This window comes from Ammospiza nelsoni, chromosome 25 (assembly GCF_027579445.1).
Source record: "Ammospiza nelsoni isolate bAmmNel1 chromosome 25, bAmmNel1.pri, whole genome shotgun sequence".
In the NCBI taxonomy this organism is placed as follows: Eukaryota; Metazoa; Chordata; class Aves; order Passeriformes; family Passerellidae; genus Ammospiza; species Ammospiza nelsoni.
Window position 1 is genome coordinate 1,628,193 of NC_080657.1, and position 25,459 is coordinate 1,653,651.

The following is a 25,459-nucleotide window of genomic DNA, read 5'->3' on the forward strand; positions in this document are numbered from 1 at the left end:
CAAATCCTGCACCCGCTGCCACTGTCTGCAAAGGAGGCAAGCAGCAGGAATGCTCTGAATGCTGGAAAATCCCACAAATGGTGGAAAAATCCCCCAAATTAGACCCCAGCCCCTCTTGGAGGAGGCAGACCCTGTTGTGCTGAGGCCGCTCAGGGTGAGGAGCTGCTCAGGGAAGCAGCCGGGAGCTGGATCAGAGTGGAAGCACTGGGATCATCCCTGGCTGCTCGAGTCCAAGCTTTGCACTTCCCACGGCAGGAATGCCCTGAATGCTGGAAATATCCCTCAAATGCTGGAAAAATCCCCCAAATGAAGTCTCAGACCCCAGCCCCTCTCTTGGAGGAGGCAGACCCCACTGTGCTGTGGCCGCTTGGGGTGAGGAGCTGCTCGGGGGTTCACATCAGAGTGGAAGCACTGGGATCATCCCCAGCAGCTCAAGCCCAAGCTTTGCACTTCCCACAGCAGCGGCTTAGGGAGCAGGAAAGCCGGGGGGCGGAGGGATGGCCGGCATCAAAACTCCTTTTCTGCCAGCTAACAAAAGAGCCGGTGTCTCCGCAGAGAGGCTCTCGTTATTCCAACGCCAAGCAGAGGCTGCCTGGCAGCGGGGGAAACAGGCAAATGTTGGGCCAGTGGGAACTGGCTGGGCTTTGTTTGGGGGCTGCTGTGTTTGCACAGGCCCCACACAATGGGGGTGTTGGGGCCAGGGGGGTCAGGGCTGGGCTGTCCCCTGGCTTCTGATGGTGGCCTCATCCTGCTCCCCACAAATAAAGGTGCTGTTAAAAAGTTGTGGGTCCCCCCTCTTTTCTGCCTGCAGCTCGCCAGGTGAGCCCCAAAAAGCAGCTCAAAACAGCACCTTCTGCCCAAGGTGCTGTGAGAAAGTTGTGGGTCCCCAGGTGAGCCCCAAAAAGCAGCTCAGGGTCTCCCCAGCCTCGCCAGGCCGCGAACACGGCGGTGCTGGAGCCAAAGATGTGCAAAGCCTGCTCTGAGAAATGGAGGTCAAAGAGAAGGAAGCAGTCGATTCCCTCCTCTTCCTCTGCAGATGGAGGGCAGGCAGCAACCTTGAGCCCTGATCTCATTAGATGTCCCAAACTAAGCAGTGTGAAACCTGATTAGCGCCGGGCGGGAGGCGGGAGAAGCGGCGGCGGCTTGTTGTGCCAGCCAGCCCCAGCACCCTGCTCTGGAGAGGGGGATCTGAGGAGCAAAGAACCCGCAGCTGCCTCCCCACAGCACCCAGGGCCTGGTCCTGGTCCTTCCAAACTCGATCACACCCCAGGTCATGGCTGTGCTGTGCCCTGAAGTGATGCTTCATCCCAGCTGCTCCCGCCAGCTCACGGCCAGTTGGCCTTGGCGTGCAGCAGCACAAGAGAAATGCAGGATTAAAAAAAAAGGGGGAGGCAGGAGCCCAAAACTTCTGTTCCCTAGAGACCTGCTCTCCTGCAGAGAAACTTAATCCCTGTTAAAAAGCAAATGAAATAATCCAGTTGCTAACACTGCTCTGGCCGCTCCGTTCAAGCCCCAGATCCGCCGGACCCCTCCAGCCTGGCCCAGGCCCAGCAGATTCCCTCAGCAGGGCTGAGCCGGAGCTCTCTGAGGCTAAAACCATCCCTGGCACCACACAGAAGTGGTGGGAAAGCTGTAAATCAGCAGAGATCCTCAGTGAGGGCACAGCCTGGGAGTGTCCCTGCCTGGCAGGGGACACTTCAATGGGTGGCCGTGCTGGAAAAGTGTCCCTGACCCTTTCCCAGGAGACACCAGCCCCATCCTCCTCATGCACAGGGCTGGCAGAGCCAAAACTCACCAGGGCCTCCACCCAGGGAAGATGTTGGCCCTGGATCTCTTATCACACCCGGCCACCTTGGGCGGCCCCGTCTGCTCCTCGGGGAAGCCACCACGCGATGGGACGAAAGCAAACAGTGACAAGGGGACAGCTGTGGCACCACTGTGGCACACAGCAGGGCAGGATGCTGCTCCTGCCTCGTGCTCTGACACCCACAATCCTTCAGGCAGCACCTAACACCCAAATCTCTCCTTTTTAGCAGCAGAAACTCAGCGGAGCTGCAAAATTCCTCACTGCGGGCACATGTGGCACGGTGAGGTGACATGGACCCACTCCTTGGTCACAGGGGAAAATCTGAGCTTGGTTCCCCTGGGGAAAGCACGTGGCAGCTCCAAGGTCAGATGGAGCCAGATTAGCTGGCAATGCACGGCCAGGGCCCAGGAGATGCCAGGTTTGAGCCGGCCACCAAGTAAACAACAAAACTCCTCAGAAAGCGAAACCAGCCGGCCCCGAGCTCGCTGGTAAAAATAACCCAGCAATAAATTTGTAATCTAATGGCTTTCCTCAGCCAAGCCCAAAGGATCTGGTCACTTCAGGGCCGTGACCAACGCTGCCCTGCGAAACTCAAGATGGAAACTGTGTGGAAAGTCTGGGTGACCCCACACCCACCGGGGCAGGGTCCTTTGTCCCCGGCATGGGGACAGGGATCTGGCAGGGCCCCCCTGCCCCATACCAGCTGGGGGCACTGGGACGCTCTCCAAGCCCCTTGGAGGGCTGACAGGGATGGATGCTGGCACGGAGCCGGGGGTCAGGGGCCTGGACTTACACACACGAGCATTTACATATGAAACACTCCCAGCTCCAATATCCGCTGCTGCCTCCACCTCCCCGGGGAGATGAATAGAGATGAGGGGGGAGAAGGGAAAAGAAACCTCTCCAGCAATAAAACCTTGTTTTCCTCCAGCTCTGTAGCTCAAGGGCAGGCCGGGCTGGCTGTTCTCAGTGCTGGGAGCACACTTAGATCCATGGCAATGCCAAGCAGTGACAGCAGGATGCACGGCACAGCATCCCCTCGCCAGCGAGCGCCACAGAGCCAAACATTCCCTGTGGGCACCCCTTTTGTGCTTGGATGCACTGGGAAGCCCCCAGCAGCGTGAAAGGGCTCAAACTGTGCTGGTTCAAGCAGCATTTGGCCTCCTCCAAGCAGAGAATCCCAGCCTGGTTTGGCCGGAAGGGACCTTAAAGGCCATTTCAGCCCTACGGGCAGGAACACCTTCCATCAGACCAGGTTGGACACTTCCAGCCTCCACCCCACCGAACTGAAACCACAAAGGGCTGTGGTAAACACAGCTGGTGACAGACAAAGTCGTCATCACTGGCTCTAGAGGCAGCAAAACAGAGGAAAACCCACAGACTGGGCTTACTGGGGACGTGCCACCCATGTCCTTGTTCCGGGCTGGAGGGACGGAAAGTGCCACGAGCTCTGGGATGTGGAGCCAGCACAGGAGCCAAGGCTCCCAGCAGGGCTCTGGGCAGCACCTGGAGAGGGGAAGGCTGCCAGCTCAGCTCCAGCAAGCAGTCACCTTGTAAACACGATTAATAATGTCATCTTGGCCGCCTGCACCTCGCTGTGGCGGGCACGACGGGAGCTCACCGAGCTGCAGCTGGAAACGGGGCTGGGAGAGCTTCAGCAGCACCCCCAAAACACACAGTGGGGCTCAATGGTACACAAACCCAGCAGCCATCCCTGCTCTGGCTGCCAAGGGGCTGGAGATGGAGGGGACAGAGCTGCCACCACACCCAGGCAGCACATGGCCACTCGGGGCTCCTCTTACATTGATTCCCAGTGCCAGCTGCAGCGAGGCTCAGGAAAAATGCATGATGGACACCAGGGCAGCATAAGAAAGTGAATTATATTCCTCCCAGACTCGATAACTCAGGGCAGCTGTCAGCACAGAGCTGAGGGATTAACCCTTCACAGCAGCAGCACGGGAGGGTGGGGACAGTGCCAGCCCGCTGGTGACAACTCCCTTGGCTCCCTGCTAAATTAAACATGGAATTGATTCACCTTTGTTATACAATGGGATCAGCTGGTAAAGCCCAGCCGAGGCCTTGCTGTGAAAAGGGGCAAGTCAATGACAGCATTGTTGGGTGACAGGAATGGCATTCCAGGTGCCTGCTGCTCTCCTGTCCCTCTAGCAGAACTCCTGAGGCTGGCTGGGAATTCCAGAGGGAAAAAAAAGCTCCTCTGACAGCAGGGAGGATTAAAAAAAAATAGAGAAAGAAAGAAAGAAAGAGGAGAGAAAGCATTCTCAGAGCTGCAGGTAAGCTGAGCTGCTCTCCCACAGCCCGGGCTCGCGGCTGGTGACCGTGGGACAAGGGCTGCGTGCCTCCAGCCACCTGCCAGGGGCCAGCCCTGCACGATCGGGTGTCCCAGCTGCCTCTCCAGGGACAGCCTGAGAGGGCACAGCACTGGGAAAGAGCTTTAGAAAGAACTGAAGTGGGAAATCAGCAATCCGCACCCAAACGCCACCGTCTACCTGCAGCCAAACAGTGAAAACACGCTCAGCGGAGCAGGATCAGCCCCCAGCCTGTGGCAACAGCAGCCTGGAGCAGCAATTTCAGCTCAAAATTCCCCAGTTATTTGCCAAGCAGCTTCCCCGGGCTCCCTGAGCTGCCCCAGAGCTCCAAAGGCAAAAGGGACAAAAGAGAGAAGTGCAGGAGCCCTAGGAGCAGCTCCCCCTGGGTCTGCCTCAATCAGGGATCGATGGCAGATGGTGGCACCCATCTGCTCAGCCTCCCCCTGCCCGTGGCTCACAAATACCTCTGAGGGTGCCCAGCCCATCCAGGAACTTCTTGTACTTCTCCAAGTTCATCTTCTGCTGCTCAGCTGGGTGGCATGGGGGCACGCAGCAGCTCCAGGCACTGTCCCCAGCCCAGCATTCCTGCTGGACTCCTCTGCCCTTTGACCACTGGCAATGTTTCCTTATTTGATGAAAGCCTCCCAGGGCTGAGGCCACCCCCCTTTTGTGCAAATGAGCCAAACAACTGCCCCGCACCAGCAGGGCCCCCCCGGCATCCCCTTCCCACCCGTCGCCGAGATTGTGTGTCCTGGGGATATTTCCAGCAGGGAGAGTGCTCGAGGGAATTGGGAGGGGAAGGAAAAATAAAAAAAAAAAAAAAAAAAAACAATGGGATTTAAGGCAGGGGGAGATGGGTTCCCATCCTGGTGGGAAAAGCCACCTAACCATCAGAAAAGTGGCATAAAATGTTGGGAAAATGCCAACATTTCCCAGGTGAGAGGCAGGAGCAGATGGGGAGCAGATCCCTCCTGTCTCTGCCCCCCGACACTGCCACATGCTCACCTCACCCTGGCTGCAAGGGGCTTACCAAGCTGAAAAGGAGATTTACTGGTTTTAAAGGAATTTTTGGCAGCAGAGCCATCCAAGGGGGATGGATCCAAGTGCCTGGACCTGCTCATTGCTGCCCTTCAGCAGGACTGGTGTCCACCAGGCACAGACCAGGACTTCTGTTAAATCAAATAATAGAGATAATAATGACAACGATAATTATAGTAATATAATCATCCTCAGTAGTGTTGAAACGTGCTGTCATGGAGGTAGATCCTGCTCTCCCCATTCCCTCTCTGGACAGATCCCAGCAGATTGAGCAAGACCCACCACACGGTGCAGGATCATCCTGCCTGGGCTGCCACACAGCATTTCAGCTTTGCCAGAGGAAGGGGAGAGAAACGGAGCAAGGATGTGCTGCAGGAGCCAAATCTCCCCCCAAAAACAGGGGGGAAGCTCCCTGAAACTCAGGGTAGTGAGAAGATTCCCCTCATCCACAGGAACATAAATCCCTGGCTCCTTCACTGTGTTGAGATGCATCCCCCAAGCAACCCACAGTAAATTATCCATAAAAATATAAATAAAACCAAAACACTCGTGGAAGCAACCCTGTATCCACCTCCTCCACAGCTCCAGGACAGACAGCCACTTCTCCAGGGACAGACACACGCCGGGGATATCACTTTGCATGGGGAGCAGAGCAAACCCAGCAGGCCAGTTGCTGCTTGTGCCATTGACAGCTGGGAACCAGGGAGCCAAAAATCCCTCTGGGAGCTCCCAGATGGGAAGGGGGGCACTGGTGAGAGGCCTCCTCCACACTCTGGTTACCCCAACACCCTGGGGATGGAGGTGACATCCATTCATCCCAGCAAGGAGCTGATCCAGGAGCTGATCCAGGCCTCATGAAGAGCCTGGATTTAGGAGCTGGAGGTGCCTGGTGCCCTCTGCATCCCTGGCATCTCAGGACCATTCCCAGCCATCTCCCCCTGCGCCTGTCAGCAGCAGAATAAAAGTTGTTGGGAGAAGCCAAGTTGTCACCACTAAAAATAGCACAATGGAATTTTCCTCTAAAGGAAGAAAAGAAAAAAAAAAAAAAGGGAAAAAAAAATCCTGATCCTTGCTGACAAAGGGGCTGTGAGAAGGAAGGGTGGGAAGGGACAGGAGGGGACATCAGGTTCTTCCTCTCCAACAGCCCCAAACAGGCACGGAGAGCTGAGCCCATCATGGGGAAAGTGAGATCCCACTTTATTTACCTCCATCTTTCCCTTCCTGGCAAAGGGGAGAGAGCAAACTCCTCCAGGATGGCAGGCAGCTGCTCCAAAATGCCAACAGCAGGAGGGAGATGGGGGGAACTCACCCCAAAACCCACTGAGCTCCCCCAAACCTTGCCCTGATGGGGAGAAGGACACTCCTCTCCTCCAGCCCCGAAGGGGTTAATGGGAAGCCAGGAACGCCAGGAATTCCTGCAGGAGGGAGGATGAGGAGGGAGGATCCTCCAGCTGGCTCCAGAGGGGGGGAGAGTCATGGGAGCCCCCCCAGCTCCCGAAACATCCAGAAATCCCAGATCTCCCAGCACAGCAACTGCAGGAACGAGAGGCATCCCAAAAAACAGCCGGGACCGGGATGGAATATCCCAAATATCCCCCGGGGATGGAATATCCCAAATATCCCACGGGCAGCAGGATGGAATACACCCAATATCCCACGGGCAGCAGGATGGAATACCCCCAATATCCCACGGGCAGCAGGATGGAATATCCCCAATATCCCACGGGCAGCAGCATCTGGAGACACCTGCACTAAAACCTGCACTCTGTGCCACCCCTGGATGTCCCCAGCACTGTCACCCCAGAGCTGGGGGGATGATGGGACATCCTAAACAGCCAGCCAGGATGGAATATCCCAAATATCCCTGGGGATGAAATATCCCCAATATCCCACAGGCAGCAGGATGGAATATACCCAATATCCCACAGGCAGCAGAGTCTGGAGGCGCCTGCACTGAAACCCCCCTGTGCCATCCCTGGATGTCCCCCCCCAGAGCTGGGGGGATGCTGGGACACCCCAGGAAAGGGGATGAGGCTGTTCCAGCCATGCCAAGGGTGCTGCCACAGCCAGGAATGGATCCTGGACATGTCTGGGGTGGATTTATTTAGGGACAGCCCTGGCGAGCCCCCAGTGAGGTCACAGGGCCACACCAGCTGTCCCCAGCATCACTGAACACGCCTGAAGCACAGGGACGGCACTAATTAACACTCATTAGCGGGGACCACCAGGGTGGGAAGCCCTCCAGACCCCACCCCGCACGGAAAGGAGTCGCTCCCACAGGATTTACCAGGAGCAAAAGTGCCCCAAGGTCAGCTGGAATCTCCCAGCCTTGTATACAGTTTCCTGCAGGGAAAAATAAGCTGCTGGCCAAAGCATTTCTGTAGGGCCACAATGGACCTGAATAAGGATTAATAAAAAGCAAGATGAGTTTGGTGAGGCCTGATAGGACACAAAAATCCCACTGGGAGCAAGGCACAGCTTCATGGCTGTGCAGGATTGAGGTGCAAGGGCAAAGCAAGAGATTTGGAGGAGATGTTTGCAATCCCAGCCATGCCAGCATTACACCCCCAACCTGGGCAGGGGTCCCAGCAGGGTTTGAGGAGGGGGAAAAGGCTCCCAGCAGAGCTCAAGGTGGGCAAAACAGAAGCTGGGAGAGAACACAGCCCACGCAGATGCTGCAGATGTGCAAAACACAGCACTCATCACCTGTGGGAGGCTGGAAAAGCTTCCCCAGCATCATTAAAGAAAAATGTTCATCTGAGCAGGGGAGGGCAGGCAGGGCACGCTGGGACTCAGCAGAGGGAAACAGGGCTCGACAGGAAATGAAAAATGGAAATGCAGCCTTGTCACGCACAGGAAAACAACAAAATAAACACAATTGTGGCCTCCCAGCGCCCGGAGCTCGCTGGCTCAGAGCGCTGATAAACACTGGGTGACAAAGGGACACTGCAGGGACCAGCACAGGCCCTGCAGACAGACCTGTCCCACCTCTGCTGGCAGCCACAGAACCAGGCTGGGCTCTGAGAGCCACAGGGGCTGCAGCCCGTCCTGCTGGGACCAGCATCCTGCTCCTCACCCCGAATCTCCCAAACCATCTCACCCAACACCCCCCTTCCCACTTCCCCCTGTTCCAGGAATCCCTGGGCTTATCTGCCCCAGGAGCAGGACACACAGATCTCATCCCAGCACTCATTTTATCCTGTCCAGGGCCAAACAAACACCAAATCTGATCACTCAGCCTCCCGCCCCATCACACATCCCTGTGGCTGGAGGATTCCCCATCCCGGCCCCCCAGCTGGGTGAGATCCATCCAGACACACAAAACCCCACGGGTGAGATCCATCCAGACACACAAAACCCCACGACAAGAGCTTGGAAGTGAAACTTCCCAGCTCATTAAGACCAGCATCCTCCATTCATGGAATTTCCTTGGCAGTTTCCTTCTCCAAGCTGGAAGCTGTTTGAACCCCCCCAGACCCCGCAGCCAGGACAGAGCTGAGAGATTAAATCTGGAATCTCCTGGGACAAAGAGCATCTCCAGGACAGCATCCCTGGGCTTATCTGCCCCAGGAGCAGGACACACAGATCACATCCCAGCACTAATTTCACACACCAAATCTGATCAATCAGCCTCCCATCACACATCCCTGTGGGAAGCTGAGGATGGAGGATCCCTCTCCCAGCCAGGTGAGATCCATCCAGACACACAAAACCCCACAGGTGAGATCCATCCACACACACAAAACCCCAGGACAAGAGCTTGGAAGCGAAACTTCCCAGCTCATTAACACCAGCGGGGAATTTCCTTGGCAGTTTCCCTCTCCAAGCTGGAGGGCGTTTAAAACCCCCCCAAACCTCCCAGTCAGGACAGTGCTGAGAGGTTAAATCTGGAATTTCCTGGGAGGAAAAAAAAAAGTGTGTCTGGAAGGAAAGGCAGCTCTCCAGGACAGCATCCAGCAGGATCAGGGGTGTGCTGGGCAGATCAGCTCCCTGCCTGCACCTCCCAGCACCGGCTCTGCTGGTTCCCACCCCACGGGATGGGATGGGATGGGATGGGAAAGGTGTGTGAGCAATCAGGGTTTGCTGCTCCTGCCCATGGCCCTGCGAGGGCTCACCCACTGCCGGGGGGCACGGCAGGGCTGACCAGCCCCAGCTATCAGGGCTGTGTCCCCAGGTGTGCCTCTCCCCAGGGCAGCGATTGCCTCACCTGCCTGCAACACTCACCTGGCGTTGCTAAGATCCGGCCACAGCCATGCTGGGAAGGGCTGGATTATTGTGGGGTCCCTTCCAGGGCTTCTCTGTGCTGCTTCCCAGCTGCTCTGAGCATCCTCCTGCTGCAGCCGGCAGAGAAACACTGCCCCGTGCAGGAACCAGGCACATGCTCCAGGCAGGGCTCACAGCCCCTCTGGGCAGCAGGATGGAGCTGCATCCAAAAAATCCAGCACGGACCAGCTCCTTTTTGCCCACCCCGAGCTCCAGCACAGCAGAAAGACAGGAGGAACTGCAACCTGCAGCACCCTGCTGCTCCCACAGCCTGGATTTATCCATATAAGACCCATAAAAAAGGCACTTATCAACCAGGTATTCAAAAATGGCGTTAAGACATTTAAATAAAGAAAAAGAAAAATATAAATAAGAAATAAAGAAAGATATAAATAAGAAATTTAAATAAAACCTCTTGTTTTACTTCCCTCTGGGATGGAGCTGGATGCAGTGATCCCAGCACGGACCAGCTCCTTTTTGCCCACCCCGAGCTCCAGCACAGCAGAAAGACAGGAGGAACTGCAACCTGCAGCACCCTGCTGCCCCCACAGCCTGGATTTATCCATTTCAGACCCACGAAAAAGGCACTTATCAACCGGGTATTCAAACAATGGTGTTAAGACACTTGAAATTTAAATAAAACCTCTTGTTTTACTTCCCTCCGGGAGGTTCCTTGCCACTGGCATCAGCCACGGTATGTCCAGAGCAGTCTAAACTTAGCTGACACAGGCCTGCAAAGGAGGTTGGCTCAGACCCAGCAGACGGAGGTCAAAGACTCCAGTCTCGCCCCGGAGCATGAGCCAGGAAGGAAAAGGCTCCACGGGAATGCAGAGCTGAGCAGAGCAGGCAGGGAGCAGCCCCAGCCCCTTCCAAAGCCGCTGAGAGCAGATCAAAGCCTTGCAGCACATCCTGGTGCCATCCCGGGTGAGGCCAGCGAGGCTCAGCCACCCCCTGCCCGCCCTGGGATCTTCTCCCACACGTGGGAAGGAGGAGAAGCAGCCAAGAGCTGCAGGAGCTGGGAGAGCAGGGCTCAGCCACCGTTCTGGGTCACCAGCAGGGCACCAGGACAGCGCCAGCCGCGGATTCACTGATCCTGGGGATGCTGGCAGCACACACGGCCTGGCAATGCCAGCCTGGGGGGCACCTCTGGGCCTTGACATGGGGGTGGATCCATGCAGAGAGCCAGCCAGGCCAGGTGGAGCCTGTCACCTGCAGCAGGGGTGGATCCTGTCACCTGCAACACCACCAGCCCCGTTTCCCTGCTGGCCAAAACAAACCAAGCACAGCTCCCCAGTGCTGGGGCTCCACCTCACACACCCACGGCTGCCCCACCTTCCTGACCCCCCTTTTTGCCTCTCCTCATGCCAGAGAGTCAAATGACTCCCAATAAACCCTCCCAAAATCAGGGTTATTCACCCAGTGATGGAAAACCCCAGCCCAGCTTCCCCCCACGCTGCTCCAGCCGGGGACTCTCCAGTCCAAAAGTGGAACTTGGCCAGCCCTGCTCCCCAGGGATGAAGAGGAAGAAGGGCTTCCTCTCCCCCAGTGAGGAGTCACCACCACGCCAGCAGCCCCAGCAGTGATCTCAGAGGCCACAGAGGCCTCGTGCAGCCCACTCAGCACCAGCCAGGAGTGAGGTTTGTCGTGGTGGGATGGATCTCCCAGCAATTTCCTGCATCAGGAGGTGCCTGCATGCTGGGAGAGCTGCTTGGCTCAAGGAACAAGGCCTCAGACACCTCCAGGTGCATTTGTTGTGGCACAACACCAGCCACAAGTGGGGAAAAAAGGAGGTTCTTCAGACATGAAGGCCAGGAATGCCACCCACCAGCAGCAAGGCTCCAGTCCCACCTGGAATAAATCCTCGTTGATTTATACACGGATTCCCCACCTCTCCCACCACCCCAGGGTCTCCTCCAGCCCTTGGGAGGTTGTTCCCTCCCTAACTGAAGGCAGTGCACTCAAGCAAGGTGACAAGCCACCCTGTGCTGTCCCAGTCCAAACAAGCCAGGCCACGTGCTGGGCACCACAGAGCAGGACAGAGACAGCACCAGGAGCAGGGAAAAGCTTTGGAGGTGCCATAGCTCCAGGTTTTCTACCCCCAATCCCAAAAACACCCCCAGTGAATTACGAGAAAGAAAGGATTTCAGCAGGATTGATTAGTTAATGTTTACAGCAGGGGAAGCATGACCTGTGCTCTGAGCTTGGCAGAGCCGCCGGCACCCTTGAGCTGCCGGGGGCTGCTCAGCACGGGGCTGTGATTTCCACATCTGATTTTCCAAGTGAGGAAAACACCCCCAAAATACGACAGGAGGCTGCCAGGGGAATGGAGAGGAGCCCTCAGCTGCTGGGCTTTGCTCAGGGTGACAGAGAGGTGTCCAAAGATCCACCATCAGCGTCACCCCTGCGCCGATTCCATCATTCCCGCCGGGATCCACAGCAGGTCCCAGCATGTGCCACGGCTCTCTGATCCAGGGATGAGGCAAGAGAGGCTGGATCCCCACAGGGAACAGGCCTGCCGGCTTCCAGCTGTGCCACACAGGTGAAGGTGGTGGCACTGGGGACCTCCAAACTGCAGGTGCGGGGGTTTCTCCAGACGGGACGCTGGAGACGCGACAGCAACGAAACGCTGAGACATCACCAACCACCACCCCCAAAATGGCCACTTTTAGCCCCATCCTCTGCTTGCAGCCACCCCCTCAGAGGCAGGGCACAGCGGGTGGGTGTCCCTGCAGTGCTGATGGCAATGTCCTCCCCCAGGGGATGGGAGCAGAGCCCCGGTGCTGCAGCGCTGCGGCAGCTCCCGCGCCCCGCTGCCGAGGGTGGGTGTTCTTAGAAAGAAAGGAATCACGGGGATCTGCCAGATCTGCCAGCTGCTTCACTCCTGCTCACCAGGGAAATTCAGGACTCACAGCCTGCTCTGGGATCCTTCACGTGCTGCTGCTCTGCTTCCCTCCAGACCTGTCCCAGCTCGCTCGACAGCAGAGGCCTCGCTGCTCAAATTGGGGTTTTTTAGGGTGTTTAGTGGTGCTGGCTGAGAGAAATGCATTTGCAATCCTGGCTCTGGCAGCGCCAAGTGTCCTCCTTGCCCTCCTTGCCGCCAGTGCCAGGTCCTGGATGTGGCACCACAACAACACCACAGGTCTCCTCGCTCAGCAGTCACATTTCAGTGAAAACTCCTTTTTTTTGCAGGATTAAGAGGGGGAGGGGATGAGCCAGTGGAAAACTTGTTCTGGACAGGAAAAACCAAACAGGAGCTGCAGTGGGGAATAACAGGGAAGAGACAACATATCCACCAATTCAAACCCAAACTGAGGTTCCCACTCGGCCCTTGCAGTGCTGATGGGATGCCCCAGGAGGGGTGGGGAGCTGGGAAATGGGTCAAAAGCAAAGAAAAGCTTTTATGGAGTATAAACAAACTCATTTCCCCTACACCACAAACAAGCTCTGACAACACCCAGCAGGGCATTTCCAAGTTATGCAGGTTTCTACCATATCCCAGTGCAAAAATCAGGAATTCCCTAGAAAAACTCCTTCCCAGAAGGACCCAACAGCCAGAGCAGGGAGCGGGCAAGGGGAGCCCAGGTGCCAAGGGTGCTCCAGCTGAACCAAGTGCATTACAGGCCCTGGAATTTCCATTTTTTTCCTGGAACAAAGCAAACCCGACGCAAACAGCAGCTCCTTCCACGCCGGCGTCTCCACGCTGAACCCAACTACATCAAAGCATCTTTTGATTAATAAAAAAAAGTTTGTCAAGTTCTTGGACGAGCCCAAGTCACGTTTCCAGTGCCTTTCCAAGGCACCCGAGGAGGTTCCACCCCCTGCTCCCTGCGGAGGCTGCGCCTCTCTCCCACCTCTGGGGTGCTGGAGTGGCACCCCCCGAATCAGGGAGCCAGGGAATCCATGATTCCCCTTTTTCCGCAGGAAAAAAAAAAGAGGAAAAGGAAACAGGCACTGGCTCCTCTCAGCATTTTAAAGAGGCTTGGCTGCTAAACTCATAAACCGGAGCACTGGGAGCCCTGTGGGGCTGGAATCTGGGCTCCAGGACAAGCCGAGCGCTGCAGCGGGGAGGAGGAGGAGGAGGGAAAAGAAAATAATAATAACAAGCAGAAGAATGGGAACGCACACACAGCTGCCGGGGACGAGGCGCTGCCACCAAAACTGCACAATCACTGCCGGTACCGGCACCGGCAGCACCTGGGCCCGCATCCCCCTCCGGGAGGGACCCTGGGGACACCGAGGGGTCCCCAAATCCCTGGTGGCACCGCGGGTGAGGGACACCGAGGGGTCCCCACATTGCTGGTGGCACCAGGGATGAAGGATGCCGTGCTGCTCGGGGCGCCCGGCTGGGATGCTGGAAGGGACACGGGGACCCCAAAACTCAGCGAAAGGCACCCAGGGGAGGTGGGGGGATCACGCAGAGCCCACGGACGCCCCACGCTGGCGACGGCAGCGTCGCTCATCCTTCAGGCACCCCACGCAGGGATGCTGAGCCCGCGGGCAGCCCACGCAGGAGCGGCGGCACCCGGGAGACCCACGCGGGGATGGAGCTCCCGCAAAGAACCCACGGGGGAACGAGGGACATCCCACGCGGGGATGGAGCTCCGGCACAGAACCCACGGGAACCGAGACACCCCACGCTGGCGACACCTGGGGCGCTCAGACGCTGTCCCCAAGCTGGGGACACCCCAAGCGCGACCCGAGGATGCTGCCCCTGAGCATCCAGCCAGGAAAACCGAGAAAACACCGGGGAAACAACAAGAAAACACAGGGAAAACACCGGGAAGGTTCCGGGAAGGCTCCGGGACGGCGCCGGTTGAGCCCCGCGGGGCGGCCCCGGCGCGCTCCAGGCCCGGCGGCGCGGCCCGGCGGGCTCGGTACCTTTGTATCGCTCCAGCACGTCCTCGTAGGCCTGCACGAACTCCTTCTCCTGGCTGCGGTTGGCCGGGAGCAGCCCCGGCACGTAGCCGGCCATGGCGGCCTTTGTGCCCGCGCTGGGCGCAGCTGCCGGCGGCGCGGCCAGGGCCCGTCTGTGCCGGGGCCGCTTCCGCCGCGCCGCGCCCGGCACCGGGACCCGCCCCTGGGCACCGGGACACGCCCCTGGACACGCCCAGCGCCACCGGGACCCGCCCCTGGGCACCGGGACACGCCCCTGGACACGCCCAGCGCCACCGGGACCCGCCCAGGGGCACCGGGACACGCCCCTGGACACGCCCAGCGCCACCGGGACCCGCCCAGGGGCACCGGGACACGCCCCTGGACACGCCCAGAGCCACCGGGACCCGCCCATGGGCACCGGGACACGCCCCTGGACACGCCCAGCGCCACCGGGACCCGCCCATGGGAACGGGACACGCCCCTGGACACGCCCATCGCCACCGGGACCCGCCCCGGGAGCCGCCCCTCGCTACTGGGACCAGCCCCGGGGATTCGCCCCTCGCCACCGGGACCCCCCCGCTGGCACGGGACACGCCCCGGGACCCCCCCCCCCCCGCGACTCGCCCACCTGGGGGACACGCCCTTGGGTGGTGCCCACCAACAGGGACACGCCCTCGTGGGTCCCGCTCGTGGCTCCCAGGACCCCCCCACACCGGCCCGGTAACCGGGATGGGTGAATGGGGACAGTGCCATGGTTGGGGACACTGCCACGGGTGGGGACGCGCCCCTGGGCACGCCCCCGAGACATAAATTATTATAACCACGCCCGTCTAAAGTCTCCGCCCATCTGATTCTATTTGCTCCACCCCTATTGAAGCCACACCCCCGAATAGACCCCGCCCCCTGGAGCCCGCCCCGGGCCCGCCGCGACCCCTGGCGGCCACTCGGGGTAGGACCGGGAGGGGACAACGAGGGTGACACCGGGGGTGACATCGGGGTGACATCAGAGTGACACCGGGGATTATAATGGGGGTAACATGGGGGTGACACTGGGGATTATACTGGGGGTGACATCGGGGTGACACCAGGGTGACACCGGGGATTATACTGGGGGTGACATCGGGGTGACATAGGGGATGACATCGGGGATTATACTGGGGTGACATGAAGGTGACATCAGAGTGACACTGGGGATTATAGTGGGGGTGACACTGGGGGTGACAATGGCCGTGATACCAGGAACGACACCAGGGAGTGACACTGGGGACAACACAGGAGGGTGGCTGGCACAGACAGTGGCACCAGAGGGTGACACAGAGGGGTGGCAGCGGGGCTGACACCAGGGGTGACAACTTGCACTGCCTGGGGACCCCTCAGCATCACCTGGCGAGGGATGGGCAGGAAAAAGGGGGCCCTGAGAATCAGCTGGGGGACTTTGGAGGGGATGGAAAGGCCCCACCAAGGGGAGCAGTGGGACAGAGCCAAACCCCACTGGGAAATGGGGGCTCAGGCCCAAACCTGCCTGGCACTCCCATACCCACAGAAACCCCACTCAGCCCCTCAAATCCCAGCTGAGCTGATGGAGCAAAACCTCCAGTGGAAACAGGAGGGCACGAGGGCGGCTGTCCCCAGGCCAGGGGACACCCCAGTCCCCCCAGCCCCACTGAACCCACAGGACACCCCCTCGCCATGACCCCCACCAGGCCCAGCCCCCCTCACTGGGGCAAATCCCGGCCCTTTTTTGGCCATCTCGAGAGGTTGCTTTTTCACCCCGATGCGCCGTTCCCATGGCAACTGGAGGGCCCGGCTGGGTAACCATGGCAACGAGAAAAGCCCCATCCCGCTCAGACAGACACCCTGTGCGTCCCCACCGTCACCCAGGGACCCCCGAGCCCCCTCAGGGTGGGGGGACCGCGCCCCAAATCCCTCCAGGGAATGAAGAGGAACCAGGGGCAGCACCTCCATCTTCCTCCTCCTCCTCCCGCAGCCCCCGGCCTGGGGTGGGGTTACACAAATCACCCCCCTTATCCTGATTTTGGAGGCACCTCCCTTTCAGCTTGGCGCCTTAATTAGGAAAAGTAATTAACGTGGCACAGAGCACCGGTGCCTGGCTGCCTCCGTGGGGAGGAAGGAGGGTTTCGATGGCAGCGACCTCGTGGCAGGGCCTTTGTGCCCGGCGGTGCCAGGCACGGATCCTCGGCGGAGCATCCCGCCGGGAACGGCCGGAGAATCCCCCCGGGAACGGCCCGAGAATGCCCCGGGAACGGCCGGAGCATCCCCCCGGGAAGGGCCTGAGAATGCCCCGGGAACGGCCGGAGAATCCCCCGGGAACGGCCCGAGAATCCCTCGGGAACGGCCCGAGAATCCCTCGGGAACGGCCGGAGAATCCCCCGGGAAGGGCCCGAGAATCCCCCCGGGAACGGCCCCAGGGCCGCAGCTCTGCCGGCGGAGCCGCCCCCGGCACGGAGCCCTGCAGAGGTGCCACATCCCTCTGACCCAAAAACGCGTTCCCAGGCACAGGGAAATCTGTGCCGGCCAGCTGGCACTCAGCGATTCCTCCTCGGGCAGCGGCAGCGCTGCTCGGAACCGGCGCCCAGCTCCCAAGGCAGCGAGAACAAGGGGGTTTGTTGCCGTGTCCCCGGGGATGGAGCCCGGCTCCCTCCCGCAGCCAGCGCCGGCTCTGCCAGCGGCGCGGGTGACGCGCCCGGGTGACAAAGGACTCGCAGGAACCTTTTCAAAGAGCCCTTGGAAAGCCCCAGCGACGCCTCGTCCATCAGCCCTGCCCGCTCAGCCCTGGCATCCCGGAGCGTCCCGGCCCCTCCTGGCCCAGCAGCGCCCCAGCACGGCCCTGGCAGCAGCAGATTTGGGATAAAAGAGCCCTTTTTTCCCCCAAAAGCAGCCGCCTCCGCCCTCTCTCAGCCTCTGCCAAGTGCCTGGAGGGAGACAGAGCAAGGCAGGGCCAAGGGTCACCCTCGGACCCTCCACGTCCTGCTCCCCCTCGCCTCCCACCGCTGCCTTCCCAGGAGGTGCCAAAAAAGCAGGGAACGGCTCCAGAGCTGCCTGGAGACCTGGGCCAGCCCTCCCTGGGCTGTGCCCTCCTTTCCTTGGCTCTCATGGCCAGAGGGGATGCAGAGACTGCTGCACCCCACATATAGCAAGGAGGAAGAGCCCCCCAGATCTCTGTGTCACCCCAAACCCAAGATCTCTGTGTCCCCCAAACCCACAAAGGCGTCACTCCTTCTGTGGCATCTCTGCAAGCTCCATGGTGGCACAAGAATGCCACCCCAGCCCCAAACGATGCCCAGGCTCCATCCCCAGGCCTTGCTCCGCTTCCTGGAGATCCCAAAAAAGCCAAGACCCCATTGGCCTCCCCTGAATGTGCCAGGGCACCATCCCTGGTCCCAACCTGATCCCAGTAGGATCAGAAGAGTCACTGGGGCAGCCAGCGCCCCGCAGACATTCCCACTGAATAATGCAAGGATCTGAATCAATATTTCAGCTCATTTTCAAACTTGGTGACACAAAACTGTCTCCGAACTCTTCTTTTTTTTCCCCAGCTCAGCACTGTCTCGCTGCACCTCCCGAGTTATTTTTAATGGGCAATCTGCATGAGACCGAATTTTGTGACATCCCCCTGCCTTTCATCACAAGCTGGATCCAGCTGGGTGATGACAAACACTCGGCATCCCGGGCAGAAATTGAGCTGGGGAACGGCTGGGCCTGGGCAGAATCCATCCCTGGGCTGTGGGAGGATGGGGATTTTGGGGCAGAGCAGGTCCATGAGAAGCAATGAACACAGCAGGATCCTGGTACCCCTCCATCTCCCAGCCCCAGGGATTTGGGATTTGGGATTTGGGGCAGGCCCAGCCACACCCTGCACATTTGCCTGTCCCAGCCCCAGACAGTGCATTCTCAAGAGCCGTCATTTGAATCAACTGGTTCTTCCAGCCCCAGGATTCCCGGGCTGGCATGGAGGCACAGCCAGATCCCCACGCTCTCCGTGCCATGGGGCAGGCAGGGAGAGACACAGGGAGGGAGCGGCACCCCACAGCCACCCCTGAGCTGGTGGCACCTGTCCCTGTGCCAGGTGTGTCCCTGCTCCCAGTGCTCCCAGTCTGTGTCCCCACAGGATGGGCTGGGCAGAGCGGGCACCTCAGGGCTTTGGCACCCTTGTGCCCACTCCCACCAGAGAGATTCAAACCCAACCCCGGGTTTCTCTTGGAGCAACAGCCAGGAGCAGCCTGGCCAGGGCTCAGCAGGGTCCCTGAGCACGGCCCTGATTCCCAAATCCCCGTTTGCTCCGGCAGGGGCAGATCAAAGGCGCCTGGAGATGTGGACAGAGCCGGCACACACAGATCAAAGCCCTCGATGGCCGTTTGGCCCCGGTGACGAATCAAACCGCAGCTCTGGTGCCTGGAGCCACCGCCCCGAGCAGATTCCCCCATGGAGCGGGGTCCCACCGCCCCTAGGAGCCCTCGGCCGAGGCGGCTCCAGCCCTGCCTTTGTCTCTGCCTCCCAGCCCCGCTCCTTCCCCGGAGCTGTGACCGGTTTAGCCGGCACAGGGACACACGGGCCACTGTCCCCTCCACACGGGGACACCAGCGTGTCCCAATGACCGCAGAGATGGAGCACCACAAAGGAGCAGCCCCGGCTCCATCAGCCGGGCGGGAATCCCAAACCTCCCTGGGCAAATTCCTCCCCGGAGTTCAGCCGAGGGCATTGTTCCACCAAGGAGCCATTCAGCCCCTAATGAAGCATTTTAATGTCACCCAACCCGCACTTGGAGGTGCCCAGTGATCCCTTAACCCCAGCGCTGATGGGATGAATCGCCCGGGGCCAGCCTGGAGAGGACAAAGCCATGGCAGACACAAACCACCACCCTGCTCCTCGGCCACCAGCGCCACATCCATCCCTCCCCTCCTCTCCCCATCCACCCCCAGGCTCCCCGAGGAGCAGCAGGGCACAGAGGTGACCCCAAAATCATCTCAGTCACCGCAGGAACCCCCGGGGGGAGCCAACAAGGCGCTGCCTTACCTGCGACCCTGACGACAGCCCTCTCGGCCGGGTCCAGCACCGAATCCTGACTCTTCCTCTTCCTCTGCTCATGGAGGGGTAAATTCCAGGGCAGGGTGTCCCCGGGGGGGCAGGGGGAGAGGCTGCCCGAGCGCTCGCTGCGGTAGGAGCGCTCGCTCCGGCACGATCGCTCGCTCCGGCAGGAGCGCTCGCTGAGGGTCTCCTCGTCGGAGGACGACATGGCCCAGGGCAGGGCCAGCAGGGCGGGCACGGCGTCCCCGCGGGCAGCAGCACCCTGCAGAAGGAGCAAACAGGGTGTGACACCGGGCCACCGGTGCTGGGGGTGGTGGAGAAGGGGTTGTCCACCATGGGTGTCTCAGCCCTCCTGATGCTGCCTCAGTTTCCCCCTTTGCTGGGGTTCTCAGGGATGGGGATGCTGGCAAGGCTGCTCCTCTACCAGCAAAGCTCACACTGGCATCCCTGAGCTCACTGCCACAAAGCCAAGTCCAACCTTTTGGGCTCCATTTCTTTGTGCTCAGCGCAAGAAGGAGAATCAGCTCGGCTCTGCCCTTTGTACCTGCGGGTTTTTCCCCTCTGAGAACGGGCATGGATTTAAAAATCTTATTAATCATGGCAGAGGAAGATGGTAGGGCTTTCTGGAGCACGCCGGGAGTGAGCTGTGCCGCGTACACACGCTGGGCAAATAAGCACCTTGCATGAGACATATTTAAAATAAATCTCATTGTGTCCTCTAGCACGGCCAGGAAAAATGCCTGAGACTCCTACAACCGATGTGCCGCGGCGCAGGAGCCGCCTCCATCACGCCGAGCCTTTCCTTATTCCCATCATTTAATCAGCAAAACAGGAACAAAGAGACCCAAAAAAACATTGAAAGAAACGGAGAAAGGATTCCATGAGTCATTCACCCCCCATTGAAAAGCTGCGAAAAAATGAATCGCGGCCCCAAACCGCGGCTCCCCCGGCAGCCCCGAGGGGCTCGGCCCGCGCCCCGGTTTTGGGGGACCCTCGGGTGCGGGGCTGGGGGGGCCGCGGGGCCGGGCGGGGTGCGGTGCCCGGGGAGCGGCAGGGCCGGGGGCTGCGGGGGCTGGAGCCGGGGGGCGGCACGGCCGGGGGGCGGCAGGTGCAGGAGGCAGCGGGGAGCGGGCACGGCTCTGCGGGGGCACACGGGGCCGGTGTGGCCCCCCCGGCTCCCGCTCCCACCTGGTCCTACCCCTCCTCCCGGGCATTCTCCGGTGCCCGCAGCTCCAGCCCAGCCCCGCGGCCGCTGCCGCCCGGTTTTCCCGGTGCTTCCCCATCGCCACCCGCCGCCTTTCCGCGCTCCATCCCCGCTGCATCCCCGTGTCCTGCCCTTCCCGCTTCATCCCCCGCTCATCTCCCGCTCTGACCCTGCGCTTCCATCCCCGCTCCATCGGCCGCCCTTCCCCGCTCCCTCCCCGGTGCGCAGCCCCCCCGGCCCCGCTCACCCCCCTCCGGCGCTCCGGTACCGACTCGGCCCCGGGCAGGACGCGGCGCTCCGGTGCCGGCCCGGCCCCGCCGTGCGCTCCCGGTCCGGCCGCTCCCGGCCCCGCCGTGCGCTCCCGCCGCCGCGGCGCCTCCCCCGGCCCGGCCCGGCCCTGCCCACCGGGCGGCGGGGAGAGGCGGGGGGGTCCCGGCCGCCTCCCGCCCCTGCGCCGGCACAACCGGCACCGCCAGCCCGGGCACCCCCGGGCAACCCCCTCGGGGCTGCGCCCTCCAACCTGCCCGTGCTCCTCAGGGCCCCCCAACGCCTGCTGCCTCCCCACCCTGCGCCCCATTGCACAGGGGGTGCCCCCAAACCACCCATCAGCTCCCCGCACCCCGCAGAGCCCCCCCGGCATCCTCCCAGCATCCCCGATCCATCCTCATCCTCCGCATCCCCCCAGGCCCAGGGTAATTAGAGCAGCCATCGATCGGGGATCGGGGCCAGCAGGCGCAGCGCGGCGCGGGGGACACGAGCAGGGTGCGGGGACACGAGCAGGGTGCGGGGGACACCAGCAGGGTGCAGGGGACACCAGCAGGGTGCAGGGGACACCAGCAGGGTGCGGGGACACGAGCAGGGTGAGGGGACAGAGCAGGGTGAGGGGACAGAGCAGGGTGCGGGGACACCAGCAGGGTGCGGGGACACAAGCAGGGTCGGGGACACCAGCAGGGTGCAGGGGACAGAGCAGGGTGCGGGGACACCAGCAGGGTGCGGGGACACGAGCAGGGTGCGGGGGACACCAGCAGGGTGCAGGGGACACCAGCAGGGTGAGGGGACACCAGCAGGGTGCAGGGGACACCAGCAGGGTGAGGGGACAGAGCAGGGTGCGGGGACACCAGCAAGGTGCAGGGGACACCAGCAGGGTGCGGGACAGGCTCGGGAAGGTCCGGAGGGCCGCGCTGGCAGAGCCGTGAGCTGCCCAGGGCCTCACCTGCGGGCCAGCCGCGCATCCCAGGCGCAGCCGGACGTGTCCCAGCGCCAGGCGCGGCGCGGGCAGGGACACCAGGATCAGCCCGAAGGGGTGGCGGAGCTGCAGGACAGCCCCAGCAGCCCGGCAGGAGTGAAGCAGGCTAAACCGCTCCGGCTGACGGCACATCCAGCCGCCCCGCACCGACGGCGGCATCCAACGAGCGGCAGCGGCGGCGGCGGAGGCAGCTCCGTGCCACGGCCCCGGGCTAGCGCGGCTGCTCCCGCGGCGCCGCAGCCGGCCCGGCCAAGCCCGGCGCCCCAGTCCCCCCGGGGTCTCGGCGCACCCGAGCGCCCCGTGGGCATCTCTCCCCCGCCGGTTTTCAGATCTCATCCCAACACTGCCGCTTGCCCGGTGTGTGTTTTGCTGAGCGCTTGCAGCGACGGGGTGGGACGAGGTGCAGGACACAGGGCGTGGGGTGTGGTGACACCTGGACGCGGCTGGGGACGTGGCTGGAGAGGAGCACGTGTTGCCCTGCGGCCCTGCCCGCTGGGACGCAGCGATGGGGAGGAAACATTTGGCCAAAACCCGCCCGGGTGTGGATACACCAGCGGGGTGACCCCACAGAGGCAGGGGCAAGGCCTTAAAGACACAAAATCCAGCTGGGAATGAGTTCTGGGATCTGGGAATGAGTTCTGGGACCTGGGAATGAGTTCTGGGACCTGGGAAACCTCATGGGCTGCAGCCAGGCCAGACTGGTGCTGGGGAACTCGGGGCAGAGTAAAGGATGTATTGGAAATGGGTGTGCTTGTGCACTGGCACCAGTCCCACCACCCCAATGATGTTGACAGTGACAGGGCCATCACCCTGGTGCCACCCTGACGCTGCTTTCTGTGCAGTGTGGTCAGTGGTACTGGACACTGATGGATAAACACACTCAAGGGGGGCTGTGGTTCCCATCGTTATGGGGGACCCCAAAAGCCGTGACAGAGGAGCAGGGGAAGCTCAATGCCAGCAGAGCCGGCAGCCCCAGAGGCGCTGGGAGGAGGGAAGTGCCTGGAGATGCAGACGCTGCCGCAGCGCCGTTCCCAAAGCTCCCGGACGGGTTGGGCGGCTCTGCCGCGTGTCTGCAGCGCTGAGAGCGCGGCCACGGCCGGCCCGGCCCCGGGCACACGCTGGGGGGATGCCGTGACACCCTGGGTCACCCTCGGTGCCCGCCTTGGCGACCGGGCACCGCCCGCCCTGGGCACAGCACGCAGGGTTCAGTGCGGAGGGCCGGGGCTGGCTGTGGGGTGACACCTGCCTTTGTCACCCCGTGTGTCATCGGTGCTCCGGGAGCAAACGCAGCCGATTGCAGCCGTGCTGAACCCCAGAGGAGGCGGGTGGATGGGAGACGGCGGCGCCGGTTCCAGCCCGTGTGGATCTCACACCCGGGGTGCGCTTCCCGAGATCCCTCGCAGCGCCGGGAGCTGCCGGATGATTATTTGTGCTGCTGCGAATCTGGGTTAGGATCCTGCCTTGTTTTGCCAGCGTGGAGACAGGGAATCGTTATTTCAGGAGGAAGGGGGAGGCAGGTTCTCCCTAAATCATTGCATTTCCCTGCTCCTGTGCTGCTCAGCAGGATTGAGGGGACCCCTGGGACCCCGAGTGCACATCCACAGGGATGCAGGAAGACGTCTCCTGGTGCAAATCAGCCAGAACCCAGCTCTGCCCCAAGAACGCTCCCCTCTCCCTCATTAAAACCTTCTGCCCAAGCCCAGGGCTGAAATCTGCCTTTTCCCTTGACTTTTGATAAATTATTCATCTCCTGAGAGTTGTTTGTTCCCCCTCTCGAGGCAGAGAGGAGCTGCAGATGATGCACAGCACATCCAGGGCTGTGGGAGATGCAGGAGGAGGGGACCCATCCCCAATTCCAAATCCTGGGGGTAAAAAGTTGTAGGAAAATGGGAATGAGGGGCTGGGGCCCAGCCAAGGCAGAAGCAGCTCCCCATGGAGAGATCTCCCACCCCATCCCAGCCCCGGTGCCTCCCACCCAGCTGGGACGTGGCATCACCCTCTGCCAAAACAGCGACAAAAAAGGCAAAGAGCAAAATATAAATCTGGAACTACTACAGGCTGGATGTGGATCCTGTTCAGGCTTGGTGGTGAACCACAGCGTGGAGCTGAGGATGCTCCAAATCCCTTTGCCCAGGGGAATTCTGTCAGGAGCGTCGGATCCATTTTCGATCCCTGCTGCTCAGCCAGAGCCTCGCCTCAGTCTCCTCCCAGCAGAGCAGGGAGGTGTTTTTCTTTTAATCTCTCCATAAATTTGATTGTTTTCATCAGGTCTTTGATTATTCCCCTTATGGGTGAAATTCCTGACAGAGCTTTTAACTCAGGCAAATGGATCCTCCTGGCTGTGATCACCAGAGCAATTTGATTTTGAAGGGATCTAAAGAGCCCCTGGGGAGCCAGGAGTGTTCAGATCCATCCCAATATTTCCTCTGACATCTGCATGGGATGAGTCACTCTCCACACTGCCAGGCTTTTTGCTGAGCCTGGTTTTTCTCCTTCCTCTCCCTGGAAAAGCAACACTTCTAATCAAAACAGGAGTTTTTTTCCCCAAAATTCCTGGGAGCATTGGCCTGTGCTGCTCTGGGTGCCACCAGCCCTCACATCCAGCTTGGGAGGAAGTTGTGATGCCACTGGCAAATTCTCCACCTCAAAGTCTTCTCTGCACTCCTCCACCAGTGGGAAAGATAATTGATAATAATAATTAATCATCATCCATAATGAGCGATTGCAAGTGTGGAGGCTCATGAAGGTTTGATCTCCTGGCTGGCTTTGCTTCCCAAATTTCCATGCATGGCTGAAACCCAGGGATTGCCCCGGGGAGTTGCAGGGTGGTTTGGAGAGAAATCAGCCCCTGGAATAGCTCAGAGCTTTTGGGTGATCCATGTGGGTCCCCAAATCCCCCAGCCACAGTCCCATCCCCTCCCTCATTCCCCTTCCCCAAATCCCCCTGGGACAATTCATGAAGATAAATAACTCCAATGGACAATCCATGAGGATAAATAACTCCAAATGGCTCCATGGCACTGCTCAATTTCCATCCCCAGCACCATTTTCCCTCTTTATCCATCCCTTATTTGTTCTGGCAGCTCTGGAGCCTCCCCAGTCCTTTTCCACCTGAAGCCATTCCCTTTTCCTCACGTGGTTCCCATATTTTTTCCTTATCTCCACCTGAAGCCATTCCCTTTTCCTCACGTGGTTCCCATATTTTTTCCTTATCTCCACCTGAAGCCATTCCCTTTTCCTCACGTGGTTCCCATATTTTTTCCATATTTCCACTTGAAGCCATTCCCTTTTCCATATTTTCCCTGGGTTTCCCTCCTCAAAGCTCCTCCTTGCTCATTTTTACAGCTGAGATCCATGGAGCACTGATGTCCTAATGTTGGTTTTCCTCTCAAACTCGCCACCAGCAGAATTTTCACATTTAAAGCAGCAATCAGAATCCCTGAGGATTATCATTCTCCATCAGTAACTGCAAGGACAGCCAGGAATTAGCCAGGATCCAACCAGGATGGGGTCTTGGGTCATTCACAGGAGAAAAATATAAAAACTCATAAAAAAAAATTTCAAAAGGACATTATTTCCAGAGTTCTGTAAATGAGAGGGAACACAAATGGCAGAGTGTGATCAGCAGTGCCAAACCAAGAAGAGCCAGGCCT

The 25,459-nt window shown here is 60.0% G+C and overlaps 1 protein-coding gene across 1 annotated transcript in view; it reads right to left on the reverse strand.

Annotated features, from left to right (window-relative positions):
• Window positions 1-19,564, reverse strand: part of LOC132083701 (microtubule-actin cross-linking factor 1-like) — a 146,489-nt gene extending 126,925 nt beyond the window's left edge. Inside the window, exon 1 of the mRNA XM_059488527.1 lies at window positions 19,345-19,564. Coding sequence (XP_059344510.1) covers window positions 19,345-19,564 — 220 coding nt within the window. The remainder of the gene's footprint in view (window positions 1-19,344) is intronic.
• Window positions 19,565-25,459: the final 5,895 nt, after the last annotated feature.